Here is a 15546-nt window from a genome sequence, read left to right on the forward strand (position 1 = left end):
ATGAATGGTATAAAGCAAGCAAATTAACACTCCCATTAATCTTCTCTCGTACAAGGCCAAGTCTATGTTAAACAATGCATTTACCCAAACTTATTGCTTCAATACATACTATTTGCTTCAAAGACAAATGAGAAAAGAGAGGTGCAAAAATAGACTCCTATACATTTAAATCTCTCCGAGGTACGCATTTATCTGCTGTTTCGTTTCACAAATAACCAGTACGAAACAGATGATACCAGGACACAATGCCAGGGATTCGTTAGCATGCACCTTTCGGTCGTGACTGACGCTAACCACTATCACCTTCTGCCCAGTTTCCTACTTTGGGAGCCCTGACCTCTGGCCCTCAGTTTTTCCATACAGAATTACGGCATATTGCTCTTGTTTTATGCCCTGATAGATTTGTTTTCTATTACACACTGCAATTTAGTCTGAATATTATGGTGATGCAGACGTTCAAGAGACCCAAAGCAAGCACACCAAAAATCCCTAGCTAAATCAGACACTTCATATGTTCTTCGGTACGATTCTTCAGTAGCGTAATTAAAACATACAAGGTTAACCATGCATTATTATTAAAAGAGGAATAGTCCTGAAGGTATTCATTAGCAGTACAATGGTCTCCACCACAATCCACTTCATATTTACGGGGACAGAAAAATGCCTGATTCTCTGCTGTCCTTTCTGGCAGTAGGAGAGATAAGGCAGTTCTCCATGTCATTTCTCTGCGACACTTAAAAGATAGTAGCTACCCTGTCTTACCATCTGTAAAGAATTTCTTCATGGAGTGAGCAATCTTACGCAATGAACCATCATATCCAAATAAAGGAACTCCATGTCATGGAAAAAGTACGTTTACTACATTCGTAAACAGAATTTATATGAAGTCTCTATGCAATGTAAGTGAGAAATATTTTGAGAGATGATGAAGAATGGATTACAGTGGAACAATGTTTAATTAAAGACTTGTAAGCATCTTTCATTATTGTTGAGAAAAATTCAATTAAGGAATGGATTACATTACTTCATGCTTCATTATGTAGCTAGCACCTACTATTAATTGGTTTTTCCACTACCTTGCCCTCTTTTGTTTCCAGAACACTTACGTTACAGTAACTTTTAATTCCTTATTCCATTAAACCACAGAAGAACAGATTTAAAGATTCTATAAAAGAAGTTTTAGACTGGAAGGACAACTTAAGCAATCTTATTGCAGGGCATCATTGGCAGTTATAAAAATATCCCACAAGGATAAACAGCTTATCCTGACAAAGAGCTTGCTTTTAAAATGTTAGAAAGAAATTCTTTACTGTTAGAGCGGTGAGGCCCTGGCACAGGGTGCCCAGAGAAGCTGTGGCTGCCCCTGGCTCCCTGGCAGTGTTCAAGGCCAGGTTGGATGGGGCTTTGGGCAACCTGGGCTAGTGGAGGGTGTCCCTGCCCATGGCAGGGGGGTGGGACTGGATGGGCTGGGAGGTCCCTGCCCACCCAAACCTTTCTAGGATTCTATGAAAAGCAGCGCTACAGAGGATCCAAACGTGAGATCACCTACTCCATATGTTAGTGTACTCCTGGTCAAGGTATCAAATCCCAAATTAATTACTTGCGGTGCAAGAAGTATTTCCTTTGAACAACCGTTAATTTCCCAGCTTGAGGCTTCATTGGCCTCCCCCCGCTCTTATGCTGTGCAGCAAGGAGAAGTGGGTGGCCCTGCTCCTCCCCACGCCGTACCATCTGCGAGAACCGTGTCTCAGCTCTTTGGGCTCTTCAGAGAGGGGAGGGCAGAAAAAACCATGTACACATGTAATTGCATCTCTAGAGTTAACAGCCATGACTCTTCCCACAGCAAGCGGGTCTCCTGGTCAAGAGCAAGCCGCGTTTCAGAGGTGAAGCACATGGTGAATACACATTTAAGAACACAATGTTGACATCTGTATTACAGGCAGAACACTGATTACCTTAGGTAGCTCTTCAATTTGATTGGCATCTAGGTAAAGCTCCTCTAACGTTCGTTCAAAGTTAAAAACCTCCTTTGGCACCTGCTGTAGGCCACAGTGAGAGTAATCTAACACTGAGACGATTTCTTCTTCACCACGAAAACACCGGCAGGGCACCAAGCGGCCGATAATTTTCCTTTTGGTTGTCATCTCCAAACAGCATACTGAAGGAAAAGGGGAAAAAACAGTTTTCTGAAACTATCAACACTTTGGGGACTATTTCTTTAGAATTATTATCAAGATTGCAGTCCATTAAATACAGTTTTTCCTGAGGGATAGCTGTAGTCTGCATTCTGCATTTCTTTATTCTACCTTTCTACAAAACATGAAAAAGTGAGATTTGCCAGCGTAATCACAAAACCCAATCTCAATACATCACCAGTCCCCCTACACTGGGGCAGAACGAAACATGCCAAGACCATCCACAACTGTTCCTTTCCTGACCCATGAAAATTCGCCGTGTAAATCTACGTGTACGAAGACATTCATGAGGCGAAGTCCAAAAGGACAACGCTTGTGCTCCATGTTTGGTCCCTTGCTGGGTTGGAACTGAGTCACTGACGTGACTCTGCCACAGTCATTTGGTTCCCATTCGCCCTGACGTCTAAATCCCCAATCGCATTATATCCGATGGCTCTGAAACCAGCAGAGTTCCTCAGCTTTCCACAGGTACTGCTGGAGAATGTGTGCTGTCTTTTCAGCCATATGAATAAACAAAACTTGAATAAAGTAAACTTAATTGGTTACAAAACTAGAACAAAAGTAACCCCAAAATTGGGGTTTTGCCTGTCATTCCTGCTTCTCTTATATTACCTTAGCCTGCTGAAAACTCAGATAAGTGACTTTTAGCAGAAATACCATTAATTTCCCCGCAGTAAAATAAATGTCTGGGAAATTTCACCATAGTCTGTTCCTTAACTTCTAATCTAGATGCCAAGTTCTGCAGATCTTCCTCGCGTACACAGTTTGTACAAGCACCTCTAACTCAAGTGAGTCACAGTTTACACAATTGCATCTTCTAGTTTTCAGTGGAATAAAAATACTTGAACTCACTACTCTTGAATTGAGAGAACACTCAATAAGCAGATTTTATACATGTCAAGCAGTCTCTAAATCTGGAATAGATATTGACATTTCTAGAAGTTATTTTAACATGATTATAGATAAATCGGGGTGTTCTAAAACATATCACCACAAAGCCAAGAAGGGCTAAATCTTCACCTCCCACCTTCTAAACACGTACAAGGTTTTGAGTTACATTTATGAACAAAAATGCACAAAATTAGTCCAAGAAAAGCAAAATGAAGCTCATCAGGTTCCTCTTTCACAGGGTGCCTGTGAAAAAGCAACTGTGTATTCACGCAAAATATCAGTGGAGATCATTCATATTGCTTAAGCCATTATTCATCCAAAATGTAAGATTAAAAAAAAATTTAATTGGTCAGATAATGCTCCATTCATGGATCTCTGTGGCTTCTTTATCATGTGATACATTGATATTTTGGAGGTAAATAAAATACTCTGATGTTTTATTTCCTTGTTTAAATTTCATTAGCACCTAACGTGCCTCTAGCAATCCCAATGAGGTGAGCACATGAATACTGTCAGAACAAATACTGTTTTTTCGGGGTTTTTTTCAGCCAGTTATCCAACTGGCAGCGCCAATGACAGCCTTCTGTTGGCTGACTCTGGCTTAAGGGGAAAGTTAAAAGAGAGAAAAGGGTACAGTCCTTTTGTAATTCAGCTTGACCAGATGCCAAGTTTGGGGGTTTAACATCAAAGTTGTGTCTTCATTACAGTCAGCTGATGCAATGAAAACATCTGTGTAACATAAACTTCTGAAAATGGAAAAAGAGAACACTTATAGGTATGAAAAAAGAAGCAATTCAATTACAAGCTGATAAACCAGAAAATCTAAAAGTTTTATTTCAGTTGAGTCCTGTAGTCCTCTGCAGAACATGGAGAGCCATGCAGGTAAAATGTAAGGATGCCACACACCGCCCAACTTCACTCCGTGAACTTTGAGTTTAAATGCTCCTCATCTACATTCCTGACATCAGGAACACGAGATGCCCAGGCAGATTTCAAACCCCACGCTGTGGCCTGTGGTCCAAGAACTGGACCTGGCTCTTGACTGGCACTCAAACCTTCCTGCGATAAAGAAATGTTTAACATCGCCCCTAATTTTCCTCTGGAAATAAGGCTATTGCCTTTGCAGCGTCAAATCTGTTGGTCAACTGGAAACACGTCTGGGAGGTAATGACTTTTATAGTTTTCTCAACTTCAAAAAATTTTGCATTTGTCACTTTTTACTTAAGGCGGGCAAAGTCCCAAAGCTCTGCTGCAAAGCAAGTCCAGCGGGAGAGTGGCCCATCACGTCAGGAGTGCTCCCACTTCCCTCAGGTCAGGGCTTTTCCTGACCGCCCTGTTAGCTCCTCTCTCCAAATCGTTGTCACTGTATCTGCTCCTGCCACCACGGCACATCGCATGCCATCAGCTCTTCTGGTCCCTCACGTCTGTATTTGGATGTTGAAGGCGGCTTTGCCCATTGCTACTTAAAGTTAGTCACCTCGCACCATGTTCTGCCTGACTTCTGCATCGCCTGCAGTTGCACGCGGGAGCAGCAAGGAAAGGCGGCAGAGCGGCGGCAGGAGGGAAAGCCGGGCACGTCCGTGGGGCTGCAGAAGGGGCCACAGGGAAAGGCTGTGGAGCGGGCGGTGGCAGGCAGCCTCCAGCCTGTTCCCCCGCCCGGGGCGCCCACCTGAGGCACCCTGTCCCATCCATCCCCCCCGAAGAAGCACCCATTCAGAGCCCACGGGTGTCCCATCCACCCCCCCCCCGAAGAAACACCCATTCAGAGCCCACGGGTGTCCCATCCACCCCCCCCCCGAAGAAACACCCATTCAGAGCCCACGGGTGTCCCAGCCACCGCAGGAACCAGCCGGGGCAGGCCGCACAAACCCCTCACAGCCTCCCAACCCCCCTGCCCCGCCAGCATTCCCAGATTCGGAGCGCAGGCCGGAGAAGGGGTGCAGCACGACCACCGACACCCGCTGCGCTGCAGCTTCGCTCCAGAGACCTTCCCAAACAGCTCCTGTCAGCGTAGGAGGTTGGAACAGGCAAAAACTGTAAAAGCATTGGGCACGGAATACGCACTTCACGAGAAAAATGAAATTAGCTGTCAGGCTGCACAGCCTCTTTGTATTCCAGCATAGGAAGCAGCATTTGCAACTGCGTATTTCAAACCTTGACACAATAAAAAAATGCCCTTGGAATATCAAATTATTTGTAGCTTTTCAAGCCATTTGAAGATAATGAACAATTGAACAGTGACACGTACTTCCAAAACTACTCAGAAAAACATTCTTCCCCTAGGCATTACAAAGCACTTTGCTTTGCGTTATTCTCCTCTACTGTAGGCACACACATACAACAAACCCCACGTCGCATTTTAATAGAAACCCAGAACAATAACGGTATAATGGAACAGCTAGAAAGTGTACAAATAATGACGTGATAGAACTGTACTAAAAATAGCAATTACAACAGCCAAAGCATTTTAAAAAACAAAAGCATTTCCATTATTGCACTTCATAAAAATATCTGTAATTTCTTATTCAATCAAAAATTACTTTAAAAATTAGAATGAAAAAAATGCTGAGGATAAACAAAAGTGATTTAATTACTTTGCCTTCCTCAAAAGCTATAGTAACATCCGATTGGCATGACGAATTAGGCTGTGGGATTAATTGGTTATCTGTTGGAACTGTCCTCTTCAGGGAAAAAAAAAAACAAAACCAAAACCAAACCAGAATGTGATTTGGATAGATGAACAATTTGTATTTAAGAAAGATCAATACTGGAATAAGAAAAGTACTTGAATTATGGTGCACTGCTAAGATTTTGTGAGAAAAATCACTGTGAAGTAACTCCACTAGAGAAACTGCTGCTTATAGAATATTTACTGGAAGAACGGCCATGGGAAAGTACAAACTTAGGCGTATTTTGACAAGAAGTGGGATTGCATGTGTCCACAGTCTGCTCCATTATTTACCCTTTGTAATTAAAAAGAAATCAAACAAAACTGCTGAAAAACCTGTTAAAAAAATCCCCTGGGATTTCTATTGTTCTTTGCAATCATTTCAGAAAGGAGCAGTACAGAATTAAAGGAGCTGTGGTACCATTGAAAGGAGTAAAATTCCATGCCCTGTGGACTAACGTTAATTAAACCCTTTATTAATTTCAGTATTATTAATTCCTACCCTGGACTAATTCCGGCTTCGGTAATTACACTTTTCTTACCTACATTTTATTCCTTCCTGATTTTCATAAAGCTTTTCTTTCGTTCTGCTGGTTACTTACTGTAAGAGGATTGCTGCTCGAGCTCCTTGGGAACAAAACCGAAGTCCGAGCCAGCCGAAAGCCAACCTCCCAAACCTGGGAGCCCGAGTCACCATACGCATCGCCGCTTCGTAACACTCCTTAATCCCTCTAAGTGATGGAGAAAATCTTCCTCATCGAAACACCACTGCTTAGGACTTTTGAAACTAGTGAAAGCAATACAATTCTCCACAGCCGAGTACTAGAGGTTATTGCTCACCATACGCCACACGCTATACATTAAGACTATATACTCTAACAGACCTGTATCACAGTCAAAAATCAAGAAATGTCAGGTTGTCTATTCAGTCGCACATGCAAGAACACTAAATTTTCAAAACTCATCGGACCGCACAGAGAAATGCTCAGCAGGCGGAAAGCTCTGCAGGCTGTCCTGCGAAGGCGGCGGGAACAGGCGGGATGTTTCCAAAGCAAAAGCACTAGGACGAAGCGTACACCTTTTTCCTTTTTGCAATTCTGCTTAAGGAAATTTCTTAACGTCTAAACTAATACTTAATTCTGTACAACTGCACTCATACCAAACCGTAAGGTACCATTTTTCAGCAATTCAGAAACCCCAAATGAAACACAAACACATTTTTCCCCACAAAAGCTTAAAAATGTTATGAGCTGTTTTCTGAATGCTTTTTCGAAAATATATTCTTTCTTGAATGAGATTAAAGAAACTGTGAAAGAAGCATAAACTGCTATTTATCAGCTTCATGCAAGCATCTCATTATCATTGTCTGCAGTTTATTCTCTTATGAAGAAAATCCTTAAGCTGTGAAAAACAGTTTTATGGAAATTAATTACAATAAAATCTAATCTCTTCTCAATTAATGGATTTTTTGTGCAGTAAAACCACTAATCAGTAATCACGAGAGAAGATGTTCTCCTTACCTATTTAAAAGACAGAGGCTGAGAAAATTGCTGTATGGCTCACAAAACTCTGATTTAAAGATGGAACAAAATAGCTCGACAAACTTCAAAACTTCAAATATCTTGAAAGAATAGGAGAGGCAGCAATTTATTTTTTTTTCAAAAGACCAGAGAGAAGAATTTATTTTTTCATCGCAGAAGCTTTTTCCTTTGCATGATCAGATATAGCCATTTTCCTTTTTTCCCGTCACAAAGTAATTAAAATTTGATTAAAAAACCCACAACTAAAAAAAGTCGTATCTCTCTGAAAGTATTTTTATCTAATCAGTGTAGTTTTATCCTAAAATGTGCAAAGTATTATCTTCAATATGCTTTACTTTTCCATTAACGGTGTTAAAAAACCAGTAAGAACGAGTAACAAGTGGCAATTATTGGGCAAGAGGTTTGAAAGAGTTGTAACTTCAAAACTAGTTTCAAGTTGCCTTTGGAATCCGCTCGATTTCTTGTTGATAGTGCATTCAACATAAGAATTCCCAAATACCGTATTTGAAAGATCTGATTGTAATTATGAAGTCAACTCCGCTGATCACTTGGGACCTGCAAAACTTCAAATGCAGATATTTATGCACATGCTTAAAAAATAACCCAAAGAGCCGAGCACCGAAGCACCAGGTGGAAAGCACTGGTAAGGCCAGTAGAAAAAGCTTTGTGATTCACAGAAGCTTCGGTTTATATCGGGATGACGGCTTAGAGCAAGCACAAGAATCATTCTGTTTCCATAAGGAAACCAGCTCCTAAAAGGGTGGATCCTACTGAATTCTACGCAGCTCATTCTTTAAAAGAATGCTATGTAACCCTTCATTTAAAAACCAGACCAGACTTCACAATAATCAAATCAAACATCATTTTTACAAATGGTTGCCTGCAGAAGACAGAGATTTGCCCTGACAAAAAAGTACCAGGTGTAATTTTCCCAGAATATTCTGCTGAAAGACCAACCTGAGTGAAACCAGATGAGACGTAACGGTGACGCTGCCGTAACACAGCTTTATTCACGACACGACTACCTTCCCGCAGCCCGCAGCCCGCGCCCCCGTCACGAGCTCCGCTGTGCATTAACGTGCCTACGGACGTACACGCTCTGCGAGGCCTTGAACGTCTTCACTAAAACCAAGTCATCTGAAATCACTGAAGGTGATTTTAACTCTTAGAAGCAAACAATAGTTTTCTGACATCTTTTTCTATGGTGTCAAGTAGATATAGGAAGGAAAGAGGTAGTTAAAATGCTACTGTAAAAACCTCCAGAATTTGCCTCCGTATAATTGGTAGCATAAATCAGGTTTTCATCTTCTGTTTTTCAGTATAGATTCATTATGGATTTAATTTCTCTACCAACAAGTTTTTGGTGTAACACTTCATGTAATTCCTCTTATCCCAAGGAGGTCTTAGTTCCCCGCTGCGCTGCCACGGTCAACGGTCTGAGTCAAAACTCAAACAGGAAGAAAACCAACAGGTAGGAAGTACAGGAGGACCAGCCTGTGTTGTCTGGCAAGGTATTAAACATCAAATCATCAATACTCCTGAAATTTCACTCGGAAAAATGCAAGAAATCGCAAAGTTTAAGTGATCTGGTAGTGCTAGAAAGTTACTGAGAAATTCTGAGAGTAAAGAACTCAGAAGTCTGAATGAGAGCATTACAAGGCTGAAATGAGTAATAATAGTAACATTTGCCAGAGGGTTCAGAAAATATTCATTACATTCAAAGCAGCAGACAATTCGCTTCACTGATTTCTTTGTCGTACATCACAGATAAGTGATGATTTTTCTGTTCCTTCTTTCTTTCTCTTATTATCGGCACAATCAACAACATTAATATGCTAATAGGTTGGCTCTTTGCAGTGAGTTACACTATCAAGCCTAGAAATCACAAATACATCAATCACCAAACCAATCAGAGTTTCCATCCTCCCGATGCGGCTCCCGCGGGACACAGCGCTGGCTTCGACGCTGGCACGGCCCCGCCGGCCGATCACAAGAGGAGGCTGCAGACCAAACTCCTTCAGCTACTATTTCTTTTCCTTTCTCTTCTCAAACCGCATCTTGTTGATGGTAGCACCGCGTTTTTCTTCAAACCCCATAAAAGGCTTGTTTGCCTTTTCCGAAGCATTTAGGATGGTTTGTGATGCCCCAAGTGCTGAAGGTACAGCAGGTACCTCTCCTCTGGCCTCAGGAAGGCACGGGGAGTTCTCATTCCAATAGACCGGAATTTATGTTGTATTTTCTCTGCTGAAAGAGGTTTGACAATAGGGACCAGGCATAGGAAATGGAACAAAGCTGAGCATGAGGCTGGGATTAAAAAAAGCCAACCGTGAAACTACCCTCAAACTTCCTTCAGCCAAAAGCCTTTTCCTTACTGATATCCTCCTAGCACTGGCCAGACGTCCACTTTTGTTTTCTTTCTTCTCTTTTCATTAATTATATGCGCCGTGTCGATGATTTACATTGGGCCCATTTTCAGTCTGGGTCACTGAAATCATTAGGGAACTTCAAAGCTCTCAGAGTCATCTTCATTTTCAGTAGAACTTTCCAATTAGAAACACAGCACTACTAATAATTTAAATATTTTTTAAAAAATGTAGAAAGATTATCTCTGCATATGCGAGCTGTGCCCTCTTCATCCAGCTTTAGTTTTTAAACATGCTGCTCACCGTTCTATCATACGTATCTTTGTGGGCACCATCTTGGCACTGTCTTGTATGAAACTCTGTGAGTTTTTCCTCATTTATTTCTTTGCTTAGTCCGCTGTATAACTCTTAATACCTCCATTTTGTACTTTTTATTCTAGTCAAGAGTTTTTGTCTCTAGCCGTAGGACCATACTTGTGAGATGAGAATTACGGTTATGTAAGCTCTTACATCAGTAGTCACTGCTATTTTACATATTCTCACGATTTTCCAGTTCAAAAAGAAGTTCTGATGAAATGTAATCTGCTTATTGTTTGCCTGAAAGCCAGCAGCCCTCTTCCTTAAAACTGCGTGTCAGCTATAAATTTGCTTCCCCCCCCCCCGAAGATACCCAAATGGGAAGGTGCATTAATGCCTTCGCAGAAGACACTACAATACTTCACTGGAAACAAATGCACAACTCGGCTTACCCATGCCCAGGAAAAATTAACTTATGGGAGAGAGACAAGGAGGGACTAGAACTAATACAAAGAGCGCAGGTCGGCAGGAAAGCCAGCCCGTTCACACGGCCGCTGCCAGGCAGGCTGCAAAGTGCAGCGAGGGGCAGCGGGAAGCGGCTGGCAGGAGCCACCACCGTTGCGACGGCTCGGAGCACCCCTGCTCGCCGAACCCCTCGCTGTTACCCTGCTCAAGCTGGGGATTTCTCTAGTGACGTGCTGCGGACACATCGGTCCCGCTCTGCCTCCCTTTCGGAAGGGCAGGGCAGCTCCAGCAAAGGAGAGACGCGTACGTGTAAGGAATGTGCTCGCGCAAGAACGAGCGTGCTTGAATTGGTCTTGAAGGCTGGAGACCAGAAAAGTTTTGAGAGTCGAAGCAAAGAGTCTTTTGCCACCCTGCTTTCAGTGCGAGTAGGAGGTAAAGAGCCCGGGGTACCCCAAACCAAGACCGATTCGTTTCTGACTGTATCTATCCGTACGACACCCGCGCAGCAGTGTATGACACAGATCTCCGGTCAATGGGATTTGACTTCACGGCGACGAAGTCCCTGCCACGTATGTTTTTATCCATACGTACAGACAGGCGAGTGTTCAGGCAGTGGGACAGGGAATGTACGGGAACAGGTTGGTCAGCCATCCTCCCCGCCACGATCACAAACATCCCCCAGCTCCGTTTTAAGACACTCTTCTGAACATAGGACGGGACTCCCAATCCGTCTCTGCTCATAGTTACTATGAGCTGCTAAGGAGAAAGCAAATGAGACTCTGCGGGTGATTCTTTTTCCAGTACTTCTGCTAAAGTAAACACAATGGTGGACTGAAAGTATCTTTCCACGTAGGGAAAGAAAAAAAAGAAAGAAAAAAGACAAAAAAGGCAATTTAGTCTATTTTAATACCTCAGTGATAAGACCTATGCAGGAAGGGAAGGAAAACAGGGGCAACAGTAGAAGACTTACAGAGGGGAATGCCGGCTCTGAGGGAGCGTGCGGCGGCATTTCGGAGAAAGGCTCCGCTCTGCAGACGACTGACTCTGGATGTGGCTGGCCAGGGAGCACCCAGTTTCAGAAAACCAACCTAAAACTTCAGTGTCTGGGGTTTTTTTGCAAGGTTCCAATTAGCGTATTTTAAAAAGGAGAAAGCGCGCTGCTTTGTTTGATCAGATCTCTTTCCTTTTTACCTCATTTTCTCCATCGGAAGTCACGACATATTTTTTTAAGTTACAGTTTCGCATACTGTAACTTGCTTCTTTAGAAGCAAGAAGCATATTCTGCTGAAATTTCACACTTGAGCCAGGTGAAGGAATAAGGCAGGTGACTTTTATGTTCTAACTGGTAACTCAAATTTAGGAATTCAAATATTCAGTTTGTATAAGCCATTTGTAACAGCTTTCATGAACCGTCCTCAAAAGATTGAGAAACTATGCTTCTAAAGGCAAAATCACAATAGCAAAATTATTAGAATGCTTCCAAAGGGGAATATGTCTTATCAAAAAGAGGGGGGTGAAATATAATCCGAATTGTTTTCTTGCACAGAAATACCATGATAACCAGCATATCTTACCCAGAAATACCATTTAATGCATGGTAATTGAATTCTTTTCATTATATTTCCATGATAATATTCTGCATTCAAGTTCGTATTTAGATTTTGCTAATCCTAAAATAAAATAACCAAGCATGAATAATCAGATTTCAACTTCACCTTATGTCTCCTGAGAATATTACTCACAGAAAGTTGTATACAATTACTAGAAAGGTAATTTTCTCTATCTTCGCTACAAGATCTGGGACGTCACTGATGACTTCACCATCATGAGATGTGGGAAATTTGCAAAAAGAATGAAGTAAAAGACAGAATTATTTCTACAAAATATCAGTCAGTTCTAAATAACCAGACCTTTGACCCCCGCTGTGATGCAGGACCCAATCTTTACCTTTTATGATAAGATATTCATTGACTTCAATTAAAGCTTACTACGGGTCTTGCTTTGAAATCCCTAAGTGAGGTTTTCTGAGTAAATGTTTTTCCGATGATCTTCACCTTAGACAATGATGATTCCAAGAACAAAGACTGCTTGGTGACAGCAAGAAGAGTTCTGGTGCTTTGGGCTTTTTAAAAATCTGTATCCTATTCTCCCTAAGGACAGTTTTTGCATAACTTTACGGAAAACTCCAGGTTTGTTCAGTTTCTTTTCATAAGAGAAGTGACAGAATTTCAATGCATGTGCATGTTAGTGGCACATGTTGAAAATTAACAACTAGGCTCTTAATTGCTAGAAATTACAATCACTTTGATGGCCCACCCAGCAGACATTCAAGTAGGAGAGAATCCCAACAAACCGAGACAAGAAATAGCCTTCTTTGGAGAGTGTGCTTTCTGGAACCTGGGAAGTTTACATTTAAACTCAGATCTTTGATGTGTTTCAGCTTTTACTTGAAGTCATCCTTTAGTTCAAAAGATGATCTGGTATGAAATTTAGTATGAAATATGTTTTATTTCTTGCCTTATGGTGTAATGGATTTTGCTACCCATATGATGGCTAGAACTGCTATCCAAAGGAACACTATAGAAAATTTAATTTACCTGCTAAATACATCAACTAAACAAATTGGTATTTAAATACGAGCTATATAACTTTCATTAAGTCTGGGTTTCTTCCTCCTAGAGGAACAGGATCATAGAGAATACCCAATTACTTTGCAGCGGTTTACATCACAATCCGTCTGCATTATTCCTGACATATTAATCAGCTTAGCAGGAGCTTACTACAGGAAAACTGTACGCATTTTGCTGAGTTCGCAGAATGAAAGTTCCAGAGATAATAATGTGCAACTACAAACTGCAGCTGAAAAAGAAAGTTTGACTGAAAAGTGACGACCATGACTCACAATGAAAGCTGATCTTCTGAAAGAACCCAGGCAGAGATGTGCTGGGACAAGGGACCTTTCTCTTCCTTGTTATTACTGCTGCCCTGCTCAGCGCGTGCACAACGCAGTCACATTGGAGCAGATATTACCGAGGTCTAAACCAGAAGGAGATTAAGTTCCTTTTCAACATGTCATAATACCTATCTGTTTAGACATCTGTATTTCCAAAACACACTTACATTTGAAATACATGTAACAAACTGCCTAGAAAACGCATGTTGCTCGCTCACCATGCTGAACGTTCACACCCAGTCGCAAAGATTTTTCAAAAACCTTTTCCTTTCCAAAAAATAGAAATTTGTTAATCACAAAAAATACAGTTCTGATTCTATGTGAAGTTTTTTGCCAACCCTCACCACCACTCGCACTCCACCCTGAGACAGGTTCTGTCCCTTAATGTCACCACTGTGAATATTCCTACTTTTCCCTGTGTTTTTCCTGAGGCCCACGTGAAGTCTAGCCCACAGCCCAGGGTGCAGACTGTGTCCTAGTTCCACACCAGAACGCAATCTGCTCGTGCACCACTCCGCCCCTCCTCATCCACAGCTTCTCTGCGTGCGCCAAAAGGAAACCGGGCCGTGCAGGCACTGAGTAACCTGGTAGTGCCACAATAATGCTGATCCCCTCGCTCACGCCGTCCCTGACGGTGGTTACGGGACCAGCTCAGCATGCACTCCACGGCGCGTTACAGCACTGGCAGGCAGCTCTGGGCTTCTCCCTTCCTATTTGTGATGCTCCCGGCAACCTCCTCTTGATCTTTCATCAAAGTGTTCCTCTTGGGACAGCCCTGTAACAGACATGGTTTTCCATACCACCCTCCACGTTATTGCCAGGTATAGTCCATCCAAAGCCTTTTTTGATCCCTGATTGTCTTCTTCCCCACGCTCTGCTTGTATAGGAAGTGTCTTGACTTTACCTCCCCATCACCTGGTTCAATTCTTCCACTTCTCAAGTGACTGAAGTGTCAGAAGTACTGCTTACTCTCTGGTCTCTGTTGCTTATCTTCTCTCTTGTCTCAACATCTCCTGGTATCCTCCTGGTATATTTTGCATAACCTATTCCCCAGAAGTCACCTACCTTCTTTAGCCTTTTCTTCCAATCACCCACCAGCAGTAGCTTCTCATTTGCCCCATCCTCTCCTTCCTTCCTGATTTTACCACAGTTCTTGACTCACTCTCCTTCATACATCCCCTTCTGTCCTTCCCATCCCAACCACAGGTCTTACCTTCAAGCTGCTCTTCTGGCTCCCATCCTCCTTCCTTCCCCTCACCAACCCCCTGCATCTGGCTTTTGAGTTATGCACTACCACAACTATTGCCAATAATCAAGCTGGCTTTCTACACCATTATTCTCTCTTCTGTGAGTCCCTACATAAACATTCAGAGTCTCCAAATGAATTGCACAAACGCATATCTTAGCTCTTACCATTGTTCACTCGCAACTAAAAACTTTTCCCCCTGCTTACTCTCGCTTCTTTCTATAGAAGATCTCAAATTTTGCCAAGAAAAATATAAAACATTTTATTGTCCATCAGTTCCTCTTTCTTCTCTTATTCTACCCTCCTTTCTGGCTACAGATGCAACTTTTTTTCAGTGCTCCCCATTTGTTTCACCATACCCATTAGTGTTATACATCCGTGCATGTATGTTCTTAAGTCGAATTATCAACATGCAAAAGCCTATGTCTATATACCAAAATGTCAGCACAAGTGACATCTTAAAAACATAACTCCCACAAGTATCCATGAAAACTGGTTGCTTGAATCTGGACATACAATTTTACATCTAACCAGACATTTATCTCTAGAAATACCTCACTACCCATGAATACCTGAGTACATCTCCTCTGTATTTCAATGTATATAGTAGCTGCCACGTTTCTCTCTTGCATATTTTTAGCCAGAATCAAGTGATAAAATGTGAATTTTGCCCTGTCCCCTCAACACGAACTAGCCCCATCACTCACCTTGAGTTGTGAAGTATTAAGCACACAGACACCCTCAATTAACTCCCCCCCCCCCAGAACTCAGGGGGTTGTGTATTTATTTCATCTCCAGAGTTTAAAATACATTTATACTAGAAAAAGTTCATTTCATTTCCATAAAGACTATATTATATAATTGCAGAACTATGAATTTTTTTATATGAATTCACAGGAAGGATCTGCAGAGAGTATTCTCTTTCTG

The 15546-nt window shown here is 42.0% G+C and overlaps 1 protein-coding gene across 5 annotated transcripts in view; it reads right to left on the reverse strand.

Annotated features, from left to right (window-relative positions):
- LRRC7 (leucine rich repeat containing 7) overlaps positions 1-15546 on the reverse strand; it is a 170139-nt gene that overhangs the window by 95445 nt on the left and 59148 nt on the right. For all 5 annotated transcript variants that reach the window (XR_012836467.1, XM_075759119.1, XM_075759118.1 and 2 more), the window contains exon 2: positions 1956-2158. Coding sequence is in view for 4 of the 5 variants with exons in the window: in XM_075759119.1 (XP_075615234.1) it covers positions 1956-2158 (203 nt within the window). In the remaining variant the exon portion in view is untranslated. The remainder of the gene's footprint in view (positions 1-1955; positions 2159-15546) is intronic.

The sequence above is a fragment of the Balearica regulorum genome, chromosome 8, assembly GCF_011004875.1.
Source record: "Balearica regulorum gibbericeps isolate bBalReg1 chromosome 8, bBalReg1.pri, whole genome shotgun sequence".
NCBI classification, from domain to species: domain Eukaryota; kingdom Metazoa; phylum Chordata; class Aves; order Gruiformes; family Gruidae; genus Balearica; species Balearica regulorum.